Below are 22,944 nucleotides of genomic sequence, written 5' to 3'. Positions count from 1 at the left end.
GGGGCCAGCCCGCAGCCGATCCTCAGGGAAGGAAGGGAGGAAGGGAGGAAGAAAGGAAAACAGAGAAATAGAGGGGGAGAAAAGGACGGAAGAAGACAGACAAAGAAAGAGACAAGGGAGAGAGGGGGAGAAAGGAGAAAGGGTGACAGAAAAAGAGGAAGAGAGAAAAGCCTTCCCCCACACACACCCCCCCCCCGCACACGCCGTCCCCAGCAACCGGGCCCCAGGCTCCCCGCCTCCCCCAACACACACACACGACAGCACACGCAGCCCCGCGCGACCGGGCCCCAGCCTCCACGCCTTCCCACCCCGAGTCCACAAAAGGCCCTCCAAGCCTGATCGGCACCCGCGCGCATGTTCCGCCGCCGGGAGCCACCGGCCTCTCCCCCCCTCACCGCTTGACAGGCAGCAAGAGGGGCTTACAGTGTGCCGCGGCGTTGCTGCATGCTGCGACTGTAGGGGGCAGCCTTGGGGGAAGCGTCCCTCCCCTCCCCCCTCCTCTCGCCGACCAACAGTAGACCAACAGTTGACGAGAGGAGGTCCAAAGGGCGCTGTGGCCCCAGGAACACCCTCGGGGAGGGCAGCGCTGTGCTGCGCCTCTGCGGCTGGGCCCTGGAGCTCCCGAGGGCCACTGAAAATGTCCTCGGGGGCCGCATATGGCCCCCAGGCCGGACGTTCTCCATCCCTGTGTTAAAGGATGCAGTAAGGTATAGTACAGGGTATTTTTCAAGTCTTGGCCCAGGCTAGCCTGATCTTGTCAGATCTCAGAAGCTAAGCATGGTCAGCCCTGATTAGTATTTGGATGGGAGACCACCAAGGAATACCAGAGTTGCTGTGCAGAGGAAGGCGCTGGCAAACCCCCTCTCTCAGTCTCTTGCCCTGAAAACCCCAAAAGGGGTCACCATAAGTTGGCTGTGACTTGAAGGCACTTTACACACACACAAGTGACCTTACTAGAAAATTGCTTCACTGTATAGATGAAGAATTTCACTAAAGACATAACACTGCTTCTTATGCTGAAATCGTTGGTACCAGTTCGGAAGACAAAGTTTCTTCTCCATTATCACCGCAACAGAAATTTTGATGAAAGATGTAGGTGCACCCATCTCCTACAGTCCATTTGTACCATACCATGTTTGTTCTTGCCAGTCCATGCCACAATACCACAAATTGCCTGCATTCATTGGCTTTGCCATCTCTTTCCACTTCTAGTTCAAGCCTTCAGTTGGGGATGTTTCATGTATGCATGGGTGAAGGGACCAAGCAGACACTTTACCATCTCAGTTTCATATGGACATACACTTGTCTGAAATCACATGAGTATAAAAATGATAGAACTCGCTGCCCAAGACAGAATTTGAAATCTAGCCTTCTCTCTCAAGTGGTAAATAACAGCATTTTCATCTGAGACAGGTACTAATTCAGACAGGTACTTTTTACAAATTAAACTGCTGTAAATATTGAGTTGTATAGTATAATTTGGGCTGATGAAGGCTTTAGATGTGAAGTGAGGGGGAACTGGATGTTGACTTATATAGTTGACTTATATAGTACATTCAGATCTTTCCATTTCACCCCGTCAGATAGTCAAAGGTAAAAGTATTTTGTGGTGCAATCCTAAACTGAGTTACAACCTTCTAATTCCATTGACTTCAGTGGATTTTAGAGAACAATCCTAAACAGGTCTACTCAGAATCCTACTGAAGTCTCTTCAATAGTGCTTACCACAGGGAAAGTGTTCTTAAGATTTCACCATTAGAAGGGTATTAGTCAGCATCTGAAAATTATCCAGATGACCAGTATATTAAAGAGATTTGGTGTAGTGGTTTAGAGGGGCAGACTCTAATCTGGAGAACCGAGTTTGATTCCCCATTCCTCCACGTGAACTGGGGTCTCTAATCCAGTGAACTGGGTTTGTTTCCCCACTCCTACACATGAAGCCTGCTTGGTGGTCTAGTTGCAGTTCTCTCTGAACTCTCTCAGCCTCACCTACCTCACGGTGCCTGTTATGGGGAAGGGAAGGTGATTGTAAGTTGCTTTGAGACTCCTTAAGGTAGAGAAAAGTGGGGTATAAAAGGCCAACTCTTCTTCATCATCCTTCCACATGTGCATTCTGGCTAAACACATGGCAAGCTAATTTATTTCTTCATATCTAAAGATTATACAATACTACATTTCCCCTGATAGTCATGCTATTTTCATTAACATCAAGCAGTTACAGTTAGAAAGGAAAAGGATGGAGTTCAGAACTACTAATGTAGTTTGCACAGAATGCTGCAAACAACTGCATTAAAATGTGATAACATGTGTGGGACGACAGACCTGCTATCCACAGTGCATTATCCTTGTGTTTATTTCTGTAAGTGCATAAGCAGATATGTTTTTTATCTCCCTAGTAGATATTTACTTGTTCATTTTGTGGCCTCTGATTTTTGCTATAGTTCCATTTCTGTTGTGCTCAGTATGACCTAGTGGTTCCAGGAAATTCATGTCTGTTCCTGACAGAAGTAGCCTAGCAAACTCCATTGACAGGAATCCCATGACAACACAGGGTGACTGATGCATTTGCCATTCCTCACTTGACATCATGACGGACATTTTATTTTACTAGTATTTTGGATAATGAACTTATTGAGGGGAAATTCTTGATTTCATTTTAGAGGGAAGTGTTTCACAGCTTAAGCAACAAGAATGTAAAGTAAAATATCTCTCATCAAAGGTAGTATGTGTAGCATTGGATTAAAAGAGAAAATCACTGTGTAACAGGATGATACCCTCCAGTTTGACCACCACTGGCTTTGTATTCTGGCGAAAATTACTGTGCTACAATCACTTAACTGACAAATCAAAAGATTGATTGCGGGGGGGTGGGGATGGCAGACAGTTAAAATGTTAGCACGTCTTTGGCCTTGACAAAAAAAACACTCTTAAGAGCCTCATGTTTTTTAAAAAAAACTTGCTAAGCAAGGATGTACTGGAGACTAAATGAACCCATTTGCATTCAGAAATAAGATCTGAACTTGAAGCCCAAGTAACCACCTCTGTTAGACTCTTGCCATGAAAACCCCAAAAGGGGTTGTCCTAAGTCGGCTGCGACTTGACGGCACTTTACACACACACACACACACACACACAATAATGGAAGAGTTTTGAGGATGCAGCATATTGTGTATATTTAGTTTATTTTGTTTTTACAAGTTCACAAGGTTGGAAGAGACCACAAGAGCCATCCAGTCCAACCCCCTGCCATGCAGGATCCCACAATCAAAGCACTCCCGACAGATGGCCATCCAGCCTCTGCTTAAACTTATAGAGATACAATGCTGTGTGAGTTGAACCAGTGGTTCTAAACTGTGGGAAGAACCATCTCTGGTTATGGAACCTCTGAAAGGGAGAGCATGAAATACAGGCAGGTGAAACCTTTATCTCTTCCTCTAGCCAATAGCAGCCAAGACTTGAGGGGGTGAATGCTTTTTTTTTTACCAGGGAACCCACACTGGACATTTAAAGATGAGTGCATTGTTACTGTTCCATGATCCATACCAGATAAAGAAAAAAGCTGCTGCTTTGTTATGATAATGATTTTCATGTATGTCCTTTTAGGGAGGAATCAGAGATGATCTAGGTCTTCTAACAGCAATGTTGACTACCCTTGCATTCCTCAGCTGCGCCGGCGGCCAGGACGAAAGGCCTCTGGAGGCTGGCTAAGGGCTGCGCCGGCGCAAGTGCCCACAGCTCCGGCTTGTTCTTCCTCATGGGAATTATCCTACATGATTTCATAGGGATCTGTTGTATTGTATTTCATAGGGATCTATTGTATTAATCAGAAGCTTAGAGATAAATTGTTTGGGATTTTGAAGTATACCTAAATGGAAATGTGATTGTATTCACAGCTGTTTTTTTTCTTTCTGTCTGTACCACATGCAGTATAGTTCTTTCTGTTTGAGCCAGATGTAAATCTTGTCCTTAAAAGACTGTTTAGGGTTTGAACAAAGTAAATGTGTTGAAACAGGCTATACTTCTACTTGTTTTTCCTACTAAACTTTGATCTGCTTGATATACATGTCCACTCTTTGAACTTATTCTGATAACCACCCCCAGTTAAATGCCTAGATAAAAAATACAATATGTAATGTTCAAGATTTGTTCTCCCATGGGCTAACTTTTACCAATATCCATTATTATGCATTCACTTAATGAAGGTTAGTTGCATATTGGGTAGAATAACTGGCCCCTGACCACATCCTGTCATTCCTCCCTCATTTGCCAAATGCAGACCCTTGCTGGGTCTGCATGTCAGTGGAAAGAAGTCATACCCAGAACCTGCAAAGTGCCTTCTGTATTTCATTGTCCTGCTAGACTCATACTGGAAAGGCTTACCTGCCTTCAAACAGAAGACTTACACGTATGGACTTGACCATGAGCTTAATTCACTGTCCACTTCAACATGTTGTCTCCATTCAGAAACTTTTGGTTCGTTCAGCTTTTGCCGTTTCCGTTTTGCATTCCTCTGTGGTTCCTGCAACATTTAAATCCAATGGAGGAGCCCCCCGCCCCCCGTACTGTTGACTTTGCCCTCAAGAGCTCTTTGCTGTCTTTGAAAGGTGGATCTTCCAGCACCATCCAGACCAGGGCATGCCGTTCACTCAGCCTATTCCAAGCCTGACTCTTGACAACAGAAGCTTCCCTGGGTGCCCACTCTGATATGGATTTGGTCAACCAAGAATGGAAGCTCCACGCCCACCATTTTCATCTCCAAACCAAACATTAGGCTAACAGGCCTGTAAAAAGCCACAACTCTCTTGTCCCTCCTTTGCAGAGAGGGGCAAGCACAGAAGCATCAGCTCCCTGATGTACGGTGCAGAAGTTCTAGAGGTCCTGTTCACTGGCACAAAAGGAGATTGATGTTACAGGTGATCACCCAAAAACATCGGTTGCATGTATATAGCCTGACCTTTCAAAGTGAGCAAGGTGGTAAGACACTGAGCTAAAACAGAATGCTGTCAGGTGGAAGTCAACTGATTTGCAGGCAGAAGGCAATTATGGCTGTTACCGCACTAGGTATTCCCAACAATGTATTAAGAGCTTGAAAATGTTATAAAAAATACTGTTCGCTCTTTGTTTGGACCCTTTAGCTGTGAAGACGTCTTCCAGCCATTTTTTAGCCTTGGCATCCAAAAACCCTTTTAAAGCGATGTTTTTTATAACGTTTTCAAACTCTTAATACATCGCTGGGAATACCTAGTGCGGTAACTGCCATTATTAAAAATCTGATGTTTGGATTGTGGTGTATTTGCTTTTCTACTTTCCTCTGTGTACTCTGTTCTTTGATTCCTTTTTGCAACAAAATATATCTTTACTTACATATTTTTAAAAAAAACTAATGGGAAATACTGAGATAAGGGAAACATTCACAGAAACATTCAGATTTTGTAGTGAAAAACAGATTCATGGAATTCTGTGTATGCGCAGGTCAAACTTAGTAGACATTACCTGTAGAAGCATGCAGTGTTACCCCGACAGCTCTTTTTAAACCACAAAAGCTGTATTGGCAGCTGTTATTACACACATTTAAAATCTGTTGAAGAGAGCAATTTAGAGCTGGAAAATATCAAGCTGAGAAAGGGTTAGATACCCCTTCTCTTGTGCTACATTTTTATGACGATTGACTCAATGGGCATTCCAGTGTTAAAAGGGCTGTCAGAGTAATATAGATCTAGTTTGCTACAGATTTTAATGTTCATTTTATCAAATCCATTTCACAGAAATATTTGTTAAACAGATAATGATAGGTGTGAATTTCTTAAAACCTGAAAACAATAAAAGAATTGTAAAAAGCAGCATAATTAACATGACGTCTTTTAATCTTGAAATCTTAATTTCAGTGTGGTGTAGTGGTTAAGAGTGATGGACTCTAATCAGGAGAACCGGGTTTGATTCCTCACTCCTACACATGAAGCTAGCTGGGTGACCTTGGGCTAGTCACAGTTCTCTCTGAACTCTCTCAGCCTCACCTACCTATCAAGATGTCTGGTGGGGAGAGGAAGGGAAGGCGATTGTAAGCCGCTTTGGGACTCCTTAAAGGTGTAGAAAAGCAGGGTATAACAACTATTTCTTCTTCTTAATTAGTGTTTACTGTCTCCATTTATAGCAACGTTTTGTTAAAATGATTCATTCAAACTGTAGAATGAATGATAATAATTAAGCTATCCATTGTCTTCGTAGTCAGTAGAAGATCTTTGTTGTTTCCATGGTGCTATTTGAATGACAGTATAAAACTAAGTAACTGATTTCAGGAATAATTAAAATGTAATGAGAACAATTTGCAGGATAAAATTGCAGATTTCTGCATAATGGGTTTTTTAAATGTCACACTGAAGTTTTGATTCTTCTAAAATACTTGAGATCTTGTTGCTGTTTTACTATGAGCTCGCATAGAGGCTATAACTTCCCTGATTTCTTCATATTCACTGGGAAGACCATGCATTGAAAAACCAAATTGCTAGTTAGGACAAACAACTATGAAAGCTCTTTCAGCAGCATCTATAAACATGATTTGATACGCAGCAATTAGTAGATTATAATTAATCTCCATGCAGTTAAAAACTTCATCTGTTGAATCTGTATATCAACAGGGGAGGAATTGTGCCTCAGTAATAGAGTTCATGCAGAAAGTCCTAGTCTCATCCTGCAGCATCTGCAGTTAAAAAGAATCTTTGGTAGCAGTTGCTAGGAAGAAACTTTGACCTGAGATACAGGAAAGCTGCTTCCAGTCAGCTAGAGTAGAGTCTACTTAGCTAGATGGATTAATGGCTGGCTCGACCTTCATTGAATTTTCCCCTTGCTTGTTCTTTGCTCTGCCATTATAACTGTTTTCTTAGAATTCAACCTCAAAATAAATGTGGTAGTTGGCTCCCGTGATCCAACTTGGCTCTTAACTCCTTAGGTTGATTTCCGCTTGCCAGCATTACTCCTGAGAATTTCTCTTTAAAAAAATAATAATTTTATATTGCTTTGACATAATATTCTGTTCCAGCTAAGTTCTATTCCTTGTTTTAATCAGCTATGTCTTTTCTAATTTATTCTTTATTGCAACATGAAGATATGAACGTATCATTGAAATTAGCAGGTCAGCTGTGGAGATGGAAGAGGCAACAAAAAAGTTGTTTTTTGCTGTAACCACTTTATGGAGACAGGGTTGAGAAATTTATTTTAAACATTTCCTTAAAGTTACACTTTGATTTTTTTCTACCTAAAGTTTTTGAACTTCAGTGATATAACGGTTAAGTCAGGATTGAATAACCAAGTAACCAATTTAGTGGGATTTGTATGTTCTTACAAAAATGATTTTATAGTAAATGTTATCGTATGATATCTGCATGCCCTTATATCATGATTTTACTGTAAACTTCACTGTACGATTTCCCTTTTAATGCCAATAAAGGCTTTCGTATTCGAACTTCATGAAATATACATCTGAATAGGAAGAATAAACAGACAGCACCCAATGTCACAGAAAATGTAACTTCTTCCACCATAGTTGCCAGCTGTTGTGACTGTGAACATTTTTTTATTCACTGCAGATGTGGAGAGATCAGCTAGCTTCTTTATTATTAGTTCATGAGATGTACATATCTTAGAATTCAGCTTTATGCAGAATATAACTTTATTTTTTGCCATGTTTCAGTAAAGTACAGAAAACATCTGCCATTTTTAAAACACAGTTTTGCCTTAGTTACGTTCAAATAATGGCACTATTGGGGGTGGGCAGCAAGTCCTTGCTCTTGGTATCATTTTCTTGCCCGACCTGATCTCTACCCCTGTGTTGAAGTGGTTGTGGACTTGATCAGTTCTTTGATTAGGAAACATGATATAGGTATGATTTAAAAAAAATAGGCTTCAGGTGTTGAGCTGCTTCTGGTACTACTACTGCCACTACAAAGCTATTGTATGTCAGGGGTGTCGAATTCATTTGTTACGATGGCCGAATATGATATAAATGCCACCTGGTTGGGCCAGGCCATGCCTTGCTATCCCAGATCGAGAGTGGGGTGGGTGGTGGCTGTCTCGGCTGGCTTGCGAGCCGGATAACTCTCAAGGGGCCGGATCCTGCCCTTATCTATGTAGTATGGATGTAAAAAAAGATGGACACTGTATATTGTAAAGGAGTTGTGTTATGTCTCCAACCTAGATTTCTATAACAGTTGCTTGTGTTCCAAACTCTACAAATATATTGGTAGGTTTGGGAGCAAAGGAATCAAAGATCTGGAACACACACCTAAATAGCTGAGAAGAAAGGGCAGCCATCCTTGCAGCTCTCCTTTGGGCAGCTTAAGAAAACAGTCATGTTGGATCAGACCAGTGTTCCATCTAGTTCAGCCTCATGTTTCCCATGATGGCCAACCAGATGTCCCAGAAGGTTCACAAAGCAGTGTCACCCATGGGTTTGTTTCTCGCAGGAGAAACAAAATCTAAATGGGAATATTCATATTGAATCAAATAACTTTCAAAATTGTCCCATTTTTCTTACCTAAAAGCTCATGTGTGAATAGTTTAATGTTTTTCCTAGAGGGTTGGTCCATAATATATAGAGCTCTGGTTCATGTAAATATGCCTAGGAAATAACCACACATTTCCTTATTTGGAGTACAGTATGATGATGCTTCAAATCATTTGGTATGTAAAAGAGATGGAGACTACCTTTCATTCTATTAAGCTTTTAAAGTTTATAAAAGGACTGAAAGTCAAATGGAAGAATGAGCATCATACATTTGAATTACCTTGTTTTGTTCCTAAATATATACACATTAAAAGTAAATTGGGATAATTTAGGGCATTCTTGTTATTAAAAAGCCCGAGAATTCCTTTATGCAACTTAATGAGAATGTATTGTGTTTTTGTCTCTGCTCCCAAGTTGCATCTTGTTATGGAAAATGTTTTGTTTCTCAATTCATTCATGGAATCTGGATATACAGTTATATTCTTTTGTCAGTTGTTATACTATGTATACTGTTGCTAAATAGAGGTTGTCGGCTGATACAGTACTACTAATGAACTTTTTAAACTATTTTTTTTAAATGATTGTAATGATGATTGTCACATAATTGGGTAAGAATGGATTGCCATAGCAAAGCATTTACAAATCTCTCTGAGCTTTGGACCCATTTGTTAGTGAACTCAATTCCTTCCAGACTTCTCTTGTAACTGGATTAATTCTTTTACATTTAGGCTTTTCTAAGATTGTTTTTTTTTAAGTAATGTGGAACAGTTCTATCTGCCTGAACACCATTACTCTCTTTACTACCTCTGTCAAATTATTCCAAAGCGTTGATGCCATGATGAAAACACAGTCTGAAAATGATTAAACAGTCTCATGAGAAGTATCTGCAAGTAAGAGCTGATGCATGGAACACAGTTGGCACATGAATTTATAGAAGAGAGATGGCCCTTCAGATGTGTGGGTGACAAGCCCAGAAACTAATAGGCAACTAACCAAACAATTTTAGAATAGGTAGTATATGTTAATATTGAAGCATTTCACTTAAAATTTGGGCAGATACATTATGTAGTAATTGAAGTTTCCAGGATGGCTTCAAGGTAGCTTCAAGGAGAGTATGTGAGAGTAACCTAGCATCCAGGTTACAATAGAGTGGATTAGCAAGGCCAGATCAACTGAATATTCAAGGGAAGACACTGTATGTTTAAGATCTACTTGAAAGGATGCACTCTTACCACCAACCTGCTTCTCTAATTTCAAGGCTTGGTCCAAGAGTACAACCAAACTCTTCACATGAGATAAACTATGCCCATCCAAGACAGGCAATACAATCCCCTCTAGAAAATCAGCTTTACCAACCAGCATAACCTCCATCTTGGTGAATTAAGGACAAAATCTGTAAATAACATTTTTAGTGAAATGAGCACTGTGAATTTTCTTCCCTCCAAAAGTTTGTGTGCTTCCAGGATTACTTGATTAGCTTTCTTAAATCTCCAGGATACCCACTGAACAGAATTGGATGATTTGCCTAGAATTAAAGAACGTGAGCTTGAAACTTCTTTGAGATCCATTCCTGGATGTTCAATACTGCATTATAAGCAGCTCACAGGTTTTTTTTCCACCTCAAGTGGGAAAGACGGATTCATTGGCATCTTCTTTCTTGAAATAAAATTGTAATAGTCATGTTTTCTAAGGGTTTTTGCTAGTATGACAGGATCTCTGCAGTTTAAATGTTCTACATAGTTGGTGGAAATTTAAGTGCTGAAATTACCTTGCTTTTCAAAATCTTCCTTAAAAGCAATATAGTGCTCAAGTCATTTACTAGAACAATCAACACTGATTGTTGTTCTTTTATAGTGTAATTTTTTTCATAGTTAAATTAGTATTCACATACTTTGAAATGATGCAGGTATCTCAAATTAACAGCTCAGTCCTGAGCCTCCAGGACTAAAGTTCTTAGGCCATAAAAGGGCTGTGCTAGCATTCATGCCCTCTGTGCCGGCACCCATGCCACTTACGCCATCCAGGGTGGCATGGATGCCGGTGGGGGGACCAAGATGCCATTCACTTGGCGCTGCTAGTAGGCAGCTTCCTGACCCCTTTCGTCCCGGTACACCAACGGCGAGAACAGTGTTGCTGTGCCAGGTTTTTGCTGGCACAGCCTCGCTGTTTTCAATGGGACAAAATTCCCATTAAAAAAATAAAAAACCTTTAAAAGGCTTTTTAAAGCCTTTTGGTGGTTGGGGAACGGCTTTGGAGGCGCTGCGGCTCCATTTACCCCCCTCCCCACTATCATATCCAATTCCATCAAACGTGATGCTGTTGCTAGTAAGAAAGATTCTCTTTGCCAGCACATTATTGATTTTTTTATACTCTACTTTTTATGTTTAGTCCAGGGAGGAAGGAATCCTGAGGAGACACTTTACCTGTAGAGTTCTGAAAAACTGAGGCAGGTTACTCTATCAACATACATATTGCTGCAAGAATCTAGATTATAATTGGCCAGAATCCCTTTGCCCAATGATATAGCTTAGGGATCTGCTGTTCAAAGAAAAAAGATCAGAGATGTCATTAGGCACACAATAAGCAACTGGGCTTTCCTACAGTACCTGTACTGATCCCAGTCCTTATAAATGTAGTTCAGATTGTGCAATTCAGAATCTTCAGTCCTTAGTTGAAAAGATAAACAATCCCTTACATAGAATATTATTTAGGCAGACTTGAAAAACAAGTATGTATGTTCCTGGTGATAATTTCAATAGCTACTTCTGAGATGAACACATGATGCTCCTTGTACTATGTTAGATCCTTGGTCTATCAAAGTCAGTATTAGCTACTCTCACTGGCAGCAGCTTTCCAGGGTTTCAGGTAGAGTCTTTCACCTCTTCTACTTACTACCTGATCTTTTTAATTGGAGGTACTGGGGATTGAGCCTGGTGTCTTCTGAATACAAAGCAGACTGAGCTACAGCCCTTCCCCTAAAATAAGAGTTCTAATTTATGAATCTAATTGTATACTTTTATGTGCATTTTTTAAATAAATCAAATAGAAACTTAGCTTCAGATGTTACTTGAAAATGTTAATTAACAGATTAAAGGAAAGGAGTGGAGCAACAGATATCTAAACAGGAAAATATTTTGAATTGGACTAAACCTGCCAAGACATCAAAATACATTGCCAGTAATAAGTCCTTCCCTATTCAGTTGTGATTAAGCTGTCTGTTAAGTACAGTTAAGAAAGTATTTAGTAGTTCACCTTGAGCCATTCTGGAATCATTAACCAATTGGGAGGGGAAGAATTTGAAAAACGCTTGCTGGCAGAAAAGAACAGCAGCTGACCTCGAGAGCCAGGTGTATCTTGGGCTGGACTGCAGCCAGATTAAATTGTGGTTCAAAGTATGTTATGCTAATTGAATATTTTTAAAAGAGCCTAGAATGGTTTTAAACAGAACTGATTGCCATTCTAGCGGGTTTATTTAAAGGCTGGGGTTGGTGACTGCTTACATTAAGAAGCAGGAGTAATTTTCATTGATATTTAGAAGGTGTTTTCAGGATATCTTTTGTTTGCTGTAGATATTTCACTGCCGAACAAATCCTGTTAGCTGTATAATGCATTTGGATATATATCCCTTTTCATATTTGCATATGCTCGGCTGAATGCATGTAATCATGCCAGTGGGAGAATCCTTGGGATCATGTTCATTGCAAATAAGGATGATTGTAAGAATCCAAAAACCATATGCTTAAAGCTGTGGGTTTTCGCCCCCACTTCTTCCCTCTTTGAATGTGAGATTCCCATGCCATAACACAAACTGTTTTTTGAAAGGGTTCTTTGGGAGGGACAACAGATCTAAAAGGCGGTTGGAAGTATGAAACTATTTGTACAGCACTGTGGATCCCTTTGCATGTTTCACACTCAGATGTATGCCAATTTATGAAATGCTCCGTGTTCAAATATGTAAGTCACACAAGTATCTTGGTGAATTGTCTCTTGCCTCTATCATCAGTGTGCGCTCTAATTTTTAATGATATTCGAATGCATTAAAGTAGCAGAATGCTTCTGTGTTTTGTAAAATATTGGTCTGTTGAAGCTATCTTGTGATACATGAATTGCTCCAGATACTCTTTTTTTTGCAGTTAGGTAAACATGTTCAAGTGGCAACCTTTATGTATAAATTAGTCATCACTGCAAGTTCATGTCCCTTAATGCAAATACAAGTGGAATTATTGTCAATACCGGCAGTTTGCATATCGAATAATCAATTGTGTGAACCACATTTGATCCATTTTTCCTGTTTTTGAGTATAGAGGGAAATTATAGAGACCTTAAATTAGAATAACTGGGATCCAACGGATGAACACACAAGAGGGCTTTTTGGTTTTCCCTCTGACAGCTTTTCGCAGAAGTTTGCATGCTCTCCAGAGCGCCATTTCATGAGCTCTAACTATCACTAGAAGGGAAAATCAGGAGTTCACCATATTACTTTTCACACTCACACGGGCCACTTTGGATCTCAAACAATTAATTTAAATAGCTAGAAATTATAAAGGATTTATGTTAAGGGAGTCATTGGAACTATCAGGTAGAAAAATTATCTGGAAAATGTTAAAATCAAACTGAATTCTAGCTACCAGTGTTTCTTCTATCTGCCTTTAAAATTAAATAAAATATCTGATCCTCAAAATTATATTGACAGAAACCCAGATTCCTAGGTGGGTAAAAGAACTATAATCAACATACTTCCTCCTTCCCCCTTCCTTTCTCCCTTTCCTGTCACAAGTACAACTAGAGGGTAATTAAGCAAATAAGCATTCTGTTTGCATCACAGAGGTGTCTCCAGTCCCCCCCAATCCATTGATACCATTCAGTGTTGATTCTGAACTCTACGCCTTCTTATTTCAAAGTAAAAATAATTTTAAAATGGAGGTTTTCTTCTCATCTTTGCTTTCCCCATATAATTAACTTTTCTTTGACAAAATCTCTGACAGCGCATTGTTGAGCCTGAAGGGCGAAAGCCCTTAGGAGGCCAGGAAGGTGCTGCGCTGGCATTCGGGCAACTTATGCTGGCGTTCATGGCCTCAACACATGGCCTCCCACCAGCGTAAAATTCTGCGCCGGCATCCCGGGAGGCGTCCCGGCGTCCCAGAAGGCGTTCCCGGGGCATTCTGGTGCTGGGCTGGGGAAGGAGCTTTTAGGCAGCCTCCAAAACCCTTTCAGGCTGGGAATGTCCTTTCTTTATTTTTGCGAGAAAGGTGGCGTATCTCCCGGGCAACCCTATGAAGGGTTTCATGGTTTTTTTTGCGAAGGGGAAGGTTTCGGCCCCTGTGTGTGTCTGTGTGTGTCTGTGTGGGAACCTCCTTTGGATGCAGCGCCGCTGCACTGCCTCCTGAAACTGGCGCAGCCATTCCTCTCAGGAATGCGTTGTGAGTCACAAGTAGGTTTTAGTAGTCTACAAGATGTTAATGTAAAATGATCACTCCAAGTTTAAATACCCTTCTGAACATGAATGTGGCAAAAGATGCATAATGTTGATGAAAAAGGAGCCATCTTCTAGTTTTTCCAGGATTACTCATTTTGATATGATGATTAAAAAAATCTTTTAAATCTATTTTTAGCTGATCTTCCAAAGATTTTTAACCCAATTGATGGTCATTCCCCTAAGATTGGAAACCTGAAATTCCACTGTTACTTTACGCCGATGACGCTGCTATTTTATCTTTTACAAGGGTTGGCTTATTAAGACACCTACAACTGTTCGCCAATTATTGTAAACATAACAAATTGCAAATTAATTATGCCAAAACCAAAATTCTAGTTTTCACCAAAAGCTGGCATCTTTCAAAATGGTCCATCGACAATGTACCAATAGAGCAGGTCAAGACTTTTAAATATTTGGGTCTCACTTTTAACTACAATTTAACTTGGACAAATCACAGAAATAATGTCATCAACTTAGCTAAATATTCAGCATCACAGATTAAAGATTTTTTTTACTTAAAAGGGAACCAATATATACCTGCAGCTATTCATGTTTTTGCAGTTAAGATTTTGGCGCAACTACTGTATGGAATACCTGTCTGGATAGAAGCATTGAATAAAAATTTGGAAGCTGTACAGACTTTCTTCCTCCGCCAAATACTAGAACTTCCTAGTTGCGTCCCATTCCAATCTATCCTTAGTGAAACTGGAATGATGACTTTAGAGACCAAAGCTTGGCTCTTAACTTTTAAATACTGGATTAAGATTCATTTTTCTCCAAATGAAAATCGTCTTACTCCCTTTTTATTAAAAGAAGCTGTAGATACAGAGTGGTTCATGCTTATCCCACACAAACTGAAAACCTTGGGATTAGATATAGACAATTTATTGATGCTGGACAGCCAAACCATTTTCCAAGTTATTAAGGAAAGACTACTTGACCATGAAAGACAAACAATCCTGCCTGCAACTCCTTTATCTTGTTCTTCATCCAAATTGGGTCTTTCTGCCAATTTTGGATTCCTCCAGGATTACTTTCTAAGTGATCCTTCCCTCCACAGGGCCTTTATGCTAGCTAGACTAAACACCTTCCCATCTGCGGTTTTATTCGGGAGATTAAGTGGTACCCCTTTGGAAAAGAGAATTTTTGGCTGTGGCTTGAATCAGATAGACTCCATTTATCATATTTTATTGGAATGTGAAATGCTAGCGGACCTACGTACTAAATTTTTAATGCCATCAATTTTGGATAGGAACTCTTCCCCCCACTCTTTGTTTAGACTTTTGCTGAACGGATATGATCCAGAAATTACAGAAATAGTAGCCATGTTTTTGATGCAAGCTCTAATGATAAAAATCAAACAAAAAATATAATAGCTGCTATTCCGGTTACTTGTAGACACTCGTTTTCTATATATACCTTATATTCACTGTACTCCGGCATACCTCATTTAATTCATATCTGTTGCTACACATTTCGATATTGATGTTTTTATCATTTGTCAAATTCTGGAATACCTTGTACGATTTGTTATGCCAGTAAAGATTTTTGAATTGAATTGAATTGCATTGATATGATGATTTCCTTCTACACCTGAACAGTTCTCATAGGTTCTGTCCTGGAATCCTAAGAGCACTTTCCTGAGAGTAAGCCCAATTGCACAGACCTATGGTGAGTTCTGAGTAGGCTTGTTTAGGATTGGGCTCTTTCTCTCTCAAGTTTTTCTTAAAAGTATGTTACTTTTTAGTAGTCTGCATGTGTTTGCTGGGGAGGGTGGGCTATAAGTCCAATTAATTAATTAAATAATTAAATAATGCCTGTATCTGCCTTAATCTGGCTCTTGGGAGCGACACAGGCTATTAGCCGTGTAGTATCTCATTTTGAAAGGTAGCTTCTTTTCGTAGACTGATGATTTTAGAAAATGGATCTTTGTTGTTCAGTTTGAAACTGTTCTGTCTTTCACTAATCTATGTATCTGAATGAGTGAGAAGCTTGTAAGTATCTCAAAGAGGCGAAATTAACACAATTAGTGTTATCCCTACAGATTGTTTGTATGTATATTCTCCAGTAGAGGGAGAAGGGCTAGATTTTAAGGATTATTCTTCCAAAACATCAAGGTAGAGGACCAGTTTTCAAACAATGACTTCTTTGTTGTTTCCACCCAGACCAGACTTGCCTTGTGCTCAGTAAGCGAGGTATAAGTTGAGCTCATCAGAGGTCAAATGTATCTGCTTACATACCCCTCCCCCTTTAATTCCTTTCGTGAGGCTTCATGGGCCTCATATGAAGGAGTAGGCCTCTGCCATTCCATCTCCTGTATGTCTGAAGAACCCATTGCAGCACACACTCAACAGGGCAAGGGAGCTCCTACACCCATTGGTTTGACAGTGGCACTTCTGCAACCAAACAAGAGGCAGGGAGGTCAACATTTCCTCCATGCCTGGGCAACAGGAAGTAGGCTGCAGTAGCAACAATAAGCTAGAATTTGGTCTCTCTACCTTGTTTATAGGTCTTCTGAGAGCATTTTTTTGGTCACTGTGTGTAATAGATACTGGATTAGATGGACTGGTCTGATCCAGCAGAGTTGCTCATATGTTCTTATGTTCTCATGAATGCATTAATGATAGGAAACTAGCAAATGTTGTGACCGGTTCTTTTCTTAGCTATGCAAGTAAGAAATAAGTACCTAGTTAATCTGTGTGGAGAGTAGCAACTGAAATAATATTGAGACTGTCAAAACAGAATTTTCGCACATAATACTTTAGTACTGCTGAAAATATTTAAATCTTCAAACGAATGTAGATGTATATACTAGCTTTTTTAAAGTGATCTATTATACGTAGTTACAATAGCAGTGTAAGGTGTAAAATACTAGTACAATTGTGTCAGAATGCAGTGTAAAGATAGTGAAGGGAACGTTCCAAACAATTATTTTAATGATAATAATATGATCACTGAAAAATGGCTGATACGATTCTTTAAAAAAACAAAAGAAACTTGTATTTATACTAAGTAGGAAAACCCCCCAATACAAATCAAATTAGAAAATTGGCAAGATATGTTATACAAACTAATCCACAAAATATTTTGTATTTGATATACTGGTATAAGTACTAAAGTTTGTATGGATTCTTTCATTTTTCAGGACAGGGGTTGCCATAGTGGGAGACTTCCTGCCAGAAATTCTCAGTTCCCATGCCACTCAGAATAGCAGTAGGAGAAGAAAACACCCCCCCCCCCGTTGTTGAGCCAATGGTGTGGCATTACTTCTGGGGGAAACCTGGAAGTGACAGCAGTCCTCTCTAGGAATTGCCAGAAACTCTATGGTAAAACTGCATTAGTTCCAGTTTCCTGCTATGTCCCCACCCCCCCACAGCTCCTGCCAGTTGCCAGGCACAGCCTAGCATCCCAATTCAAGACCAAAAGCCAGTATATTGGGATGAATAGAGTAACATGCGTTACTGGGTTTGTTAAATATCGCAGGTATATGCAACCAATTCTTTCTTTGGATTGGAATAGAGTAGACAATCTCTCATAAATTCAACAAGCCTGTGAAATACAGATGAAGTATTTCATCCCTCCAGTGCACTGTTAAAAATTGCATCTTTAGAGGAGCAGCAACTGGGCAAATGAAATAATACATTTTCTGAGATATGCTTGCTTATTAAATTACAGTATTATTTTATTTTCAGCCATAACCAACAGACTACAACATTTAAGCATCCTGTGACTGGCCAGTTTTCTCCTGAAAACGTTGAATTTATTTTACAAGAGGAGTAAGTAGATAAACTTGTTTTACTACCTTTCTCTTATAAACTAATCTTTTACAGGATGTGTTACAAACATTTGAATATCTCTGCTGTAAGGCCATGTTACAACTCCAGAATGTGTCACTGAAAGGACTTCCCTATTTGTAGCAACAGTAATGTTTCAAATGTAATTTTATATTATATTATTATTAATAATTAGAAATAGTTTTAGAATTAGTAATGCATGGAATGAAGGTATTATCAACAATGTGTCACCCTGGCTTGGCTCTTTAGAGTATGTATACATATGCATGTTTAGAGGAAATATCATGGAAATCAGGAGGCAATTCTAAATTCAGGATTCGGTATTGTTTAACTCTAAAAGATAGATAAAAGGTTAAAAGGGGGCAATTTAAAATGCAGTCCAAGCCAGAAATCTTTTCATAAATCCCTAGTACTGACTGGAAGATAAAGAGTTGTTGGGCACTGATTAGCCAAAGTTACAAACGAATTCCAGATGGCATAAAAAGCCATTTGCTGTCATCAGAGGAACTTGATAAGGCCCTCGCTGGATATGGAGGTGTGAAAAATTTACTACAAACATAGGAAGGCAGGTAGATTAAGGCACTGTCAAAGCTAAAGCCTTTTATGGGAGAGTCTAGGCATGAAGGGATTTAGAGTATGGTTGGAGAGGAGATTGCCACAATCATGGCTTGATAGTGGAAGAAACTGAGGTGGTTGAGGGGCTCTGCAAGCTAGTAGTGAGAAAGCTGAGAGGAGATCCAGTAGGCTATAGCCTGAGTTGGGGAAGGGCTTGGGGCTGAGATGAACCCTGGAACTGGACTGGAAGGTAGAAAGGAGGGGATAGAGTGGGGATACTATTCTTACAAAAGAAGGGAGTGAGGGAGAGGTCGTGGGCAAGAAACGTATAATGGGGAAATAAGGCTCTTCTGAGGTGTGGTTGGGATGGAGAGAGCTGGGACTGTTGGAAGTCAGTCAGGGAATGTTTTTGAGCCCATTGCTTGGGGGGGGTGTAGAGGGGGTTCATTCTTTTCTTGTCCTAGATACTTGAGCAGGGTCTTAAAGTTCGGTAGCATAGTGGTAGAACAAAGCCTGTTAAAGTGAGAGTTCTGAAAGCCCTACTTGTACCTCAAAAAGCATGGATTTTTGGTGTGGTAGTTTAAGAGGACCAGTAGGGATTACATCGTAAGAGTTACTCTGGAGTTAGTGGCCCTCAGGTTCAAGAGATGGTTCTTCTTTTACTATTTAATGCAGTAAGGGGGGTTGGTTGTCCTACTTGATTGCTCCAGGATTTCTCTGATTCTGTAGGAATGGGTGTTAATAGCTTGCCAGCAGTAGTCATCCTAATTCTTTGTCTTAGAGTGATCTCAGTAAGTGGCAAGATCTGCCCTCTGGCAGAGGGATTTCACAGCTTCCTTGTCTCATCATAATGACATCTAAGGCTTTTACAAAAAAAAAAAAATTCTGCACAGAATTTTGCTGAGCCTCACCAGCATCCCTCTCGTTAATACAACTTTAATCCTGAAATGAATTGTGGACATTTTGAAGAAATCTTTGGTCTTTCAGTGTTTATACATTTCAAAATCTGTTGAAAAGAATGTATAATAATTTTTAGAAGAACTTTTTTTTTACCCTGCTTTTTTCTACCGTAAGGAGTCTCAAAGCATCTTATGTCCCAGGAACAATTAGTTGTGATTCTTTTGCCAAGTGTTTTTTGCTGATAAAATATCAAGAATATGTTCTGATCTGGATGTCAGTTATAACATAGGCTGTTACCGCACTTGTATTCCCAGCGATGTATTAAGAGCTTGAAAATGTTATAAAAAATACTGTTTGCACTTTCTATGTATTCCCACTGATGTATTAAGTTTGAAAACGTTATAAAAAATACTGTTCGTACTTTGTTTGGCCCCTTTAGCTGTGAGGACGTTTTCCAACCATTTATAAGCCGTGGGATCCAAAAACTCTTTTAAAGCGATGTTTTTTTTACAACATTTTCAAACTCTTAATACATTGCTGGGAATACAAAATGCGGTAACCCCCATAGACAGACCAGAAGAAAGGCCTAATACATCACCTGGCCTAGTTACGGAACATTTTCACTCAGGTTCCATGATGGATGTGGATAATATCCTAGGATCTGTGAAGGCCACTACTTGTACCCTGGATCCTTGCCCATCCTGTCTGCTAAAATCATGTAAGGCCCACATCAACAAATCAGTCATTTAATCAGGGCAGCTTCCCACTGTCACTCAAAGAGGCAGTTATTCACCCACAACTTTAAAAACCATCCCTACAGAATTGTAATGTGGACAGTTATTGCCCTGTCTGGGCACAGTGATTGAGAGAACAATGGAGAACCAATTCAAGTCTTGGCTAACTCATCTGCTGTAGACCCATTTCAGTCTGGCTTTAGGCCAGACTATGGGACAGAGATGACCCTGCTAGCTTTAGCTGACAACCTCTGTCTGAGTGTAGACAAAGGCCAAGCCTCTTTGTTTCTGTTATTGGATTTATCTGCAGCCTTTGATACAGTAGATCATGCCATCTTGTTGAGGCTCCTGGAGGCAGAAGTAAGTATCAGGAGATGTGTGTTGAACTGGTTCAAATAATTCCTTATGGATCGGACTCGAAGGGTGCTGTTGGAAATCAGTTGTCATCAGTGTGCGACCAATCTTGTGCACAGGGCGCAATTTATCCCCCATGCTTTTTAATCTCCATGTAAAGCAGTTAGGAGAAAACATTTGTAGTTTGGGGGTTGGTTGTCATGAATATGATGACAATACTTATCTCTATATACCGTTATCCAAATCTCCTGCAGTAGAGGTCCTGAATTGCTTCCTGGCCTCAGTGGTTAACAGGCTAAAAGTGAACACTAAATCTAAACCAAATCCTGAAAAGACAGTGGTAATGATGGTTGGGAAGGTGGGAAGGTGGAGGCCTTGAAGGACATTGTTCTCTTCACTTTTGATGGAATTCTACTGACCTTTGCTAACTCGGTTAAAAGCCTTGGGTTCATACTGAATCGAGCTTTATTACTGGAGAAGCAAGTTAATGCAACTGCAAAAAAAGGCTTTCTTCCAATTCAGCCTAGCTGGAGGATGACCCCTTACCTGGAGCAGCTGATCTGGCCACCTGGATCCATGCCACAGTAACATCAAGACTAGACTACTGTAATGCACTGTACATTGGTCTCCCCTCAAGTCAACTCAGAAGCTCCAGCTGGTCCAGAATGCCATGGCTGATCTATTACTGGGAGTTAGACAGAGCATGCACATTACTCCTATTCTGCAGACCCTCCATTAGTTGCCCACTTTTTCTCAAGCTCAGTTTAAAGTATTGGCTATCACATATAAAACCCTATGGCCTTGGCCCATCTTACTTACAGGACCGCCTCCTTCTGTTTCCCCATAACAACTCCGCTCATGTCAGCAGGGTTTTCTGCAGGTGCTAATCTGCAAATGGTCAAAATCAACTACTGCCCATACACATGCTTTCTCCATTATACCTTGTGGAATACCTCCCACCTTGTGGAGAGCTTCCACTCTCCTGGCCTTCCGCAACCTATGAAAACTGAGCTATTTAAGAGGGCTTTTCCGTGCAGGTAATTAGGCTGCACAGTACAAAATAATTTCACAAACTAACTTGGATAAATTGTTGTGACTTGTGGTCCCAAATAGATGCTGGAAACTGACCTGCTGCTATCTTGAATGAAACCTTGAGGCTGATTGTCATGTTCATGAGCTGTTTTCCTCTGATAGTTTGCTCTTTTGTAGGGGAAATAATGAACAATGACCCAGGAATTGCTCTTGCCTACCTGTTTCATTTGTTCTTTGATTGAATATCAGTGACAGGCACCGAAACCGTTCAGGACAGCCAATTTGTCAGAGCTTTCATTTAGCTGTGTTAAGGATAGATAAGGAGCAGGAAGGTTTTAGTGCAGCAATATGTTGTATGTTGTAGCTTTATCCATTAGAATGTTTAGATTGAAAACTGTCCATTTTTCACGTGGCTTTTTAGCTTTTGTTTTCCATTTGCCAGTTTGAATTGGATTAACAAACTCTGAAGCTTTAAAGCGTAGTATGGAATGAACTGTTTAGTAGTTTGAAGGCATAACCTTCATAAAATATTCCTGGGATAATTTTCTTCTTATACTTTTGTAAGTTATGGAATTTCTCCCCCTGCCCCATGAAATTAGGATAAATCTTAGCCACTAGAGGAAGATCTGTTATAAATTACATGGAAGGTACGTTGCCAGCATCTTATGGCATAAGTAAAATACACTTTATTACCTCTAGTATAAATAGCATGGCATGTTGGTACCTGTGTGAGCATCTGTAAACCCTGACAGACAAAAATTTTAAATCTTTAAATCGTTTTTGTCATTAAATCCAAAATGTGCTCACTCGCTCTTGCATGTCTCAATAGTTTTGTGAAGGCTGTGAAAGCCTTTCCTTTTTCCTTCCAGGCTCCCATGACCCATAGGTCTTGAGCAGTTAATAGGGAGGTTTTTTTAAAAAAAAAATTATGTTTCTTTAAGGAAAATATGACGGAGAGATACTTGGCCACCACCAATGTTATACTTAAATCTCTCTCCACCATAAAAAGGGGACCATTTTATCATCTGTTACAGTGGCAGTAGGGTTGCCAACCTTCAGGTATTAGCTGGAGATCTCCCCACTATTACGACTGATCTCCAGCCGATAGAGATTAGTTTGCCTAGAGAAAATGGCCACTTTTGGACAATTGGACTCTATGGCATTGAAGCCCCTCCCCTCCACAATCCCCGCCCTCCTCAGGCTCAGCCCCAAAAACTTCCCGCTGGTGGCAAAGAGGGACCTGGCAACCCTAAATGGCAGGCAATTTCACTAAAATAGGAGTGATCCATTGATTGCGTTGGAGTTTAAAGTGGGCACGCTCCAGCATCACGTGAGAAAGTGTGTCAATTTTCTTCATGTTACATGAGCAAAATCTTTTAGGGTAGGGTAAATTTCCAAATTTTCCATTCAGCAATGCTGAAGGCGCGGCATTCAAACGAGCAAGCATAAAGGCTATTCGGAAGGCGGTGAAAGCATATTTTTCTACACCATAAAACCTTAATTGAGGTTTATTAAATAAATGTGTTTAGTTAAAATTGACTTTGTTAACCAATGTGTTATGATTTGATTCTGAAACAGATAATTAATGTGGCAACATTC

At 40.1% G+C, this 22,944-nt stretch overlaps 1 protein-coding gene across 1 annotated transcript in view; it reads left to right on the top strand.

Annotated features, from left to right (window-relative positions):
• The window catches only part of PLEKHA7 (pleckstrin homology domain containing A7), a 163,538-nt gene that overhangs the window by 58,484 nt on the left and 82,110 nt on the right, over window positions 1-22,944 (top strand). Inside the window, exon 4 of the mRNA XM_056851148.1 lies at window positions 17,669-17,752. Coding sequence (XP_056707126.1) covers window positions 17,669-17,752 — 84 coding nt within the window. The remainder of the gene's footprint in view (window positions 1-17,668; window positions 17,753-22,944) is intronic.

The sequence above is a fragment of the Euleptes europaea genome, chromosome 6 (assembly GCF_029931775.1).
Source record: "Euleptes europaea isolate rEulEur1 chromosome 6, rEulEur1.hap1, whole genome shotgun sequence".
In the NCBI taxonomy this organism is placed as follows: Eukaryota; Metazoa; Chordata; class Lepidosauria; order Squamata; family Sphaerodactylidae; genus Euleptes; species Euleptes europaea.
Note: the sequence above shows the minus strand (reverse complement) of the source record. Positions and strands in the feature narration are given on the sequence as shown.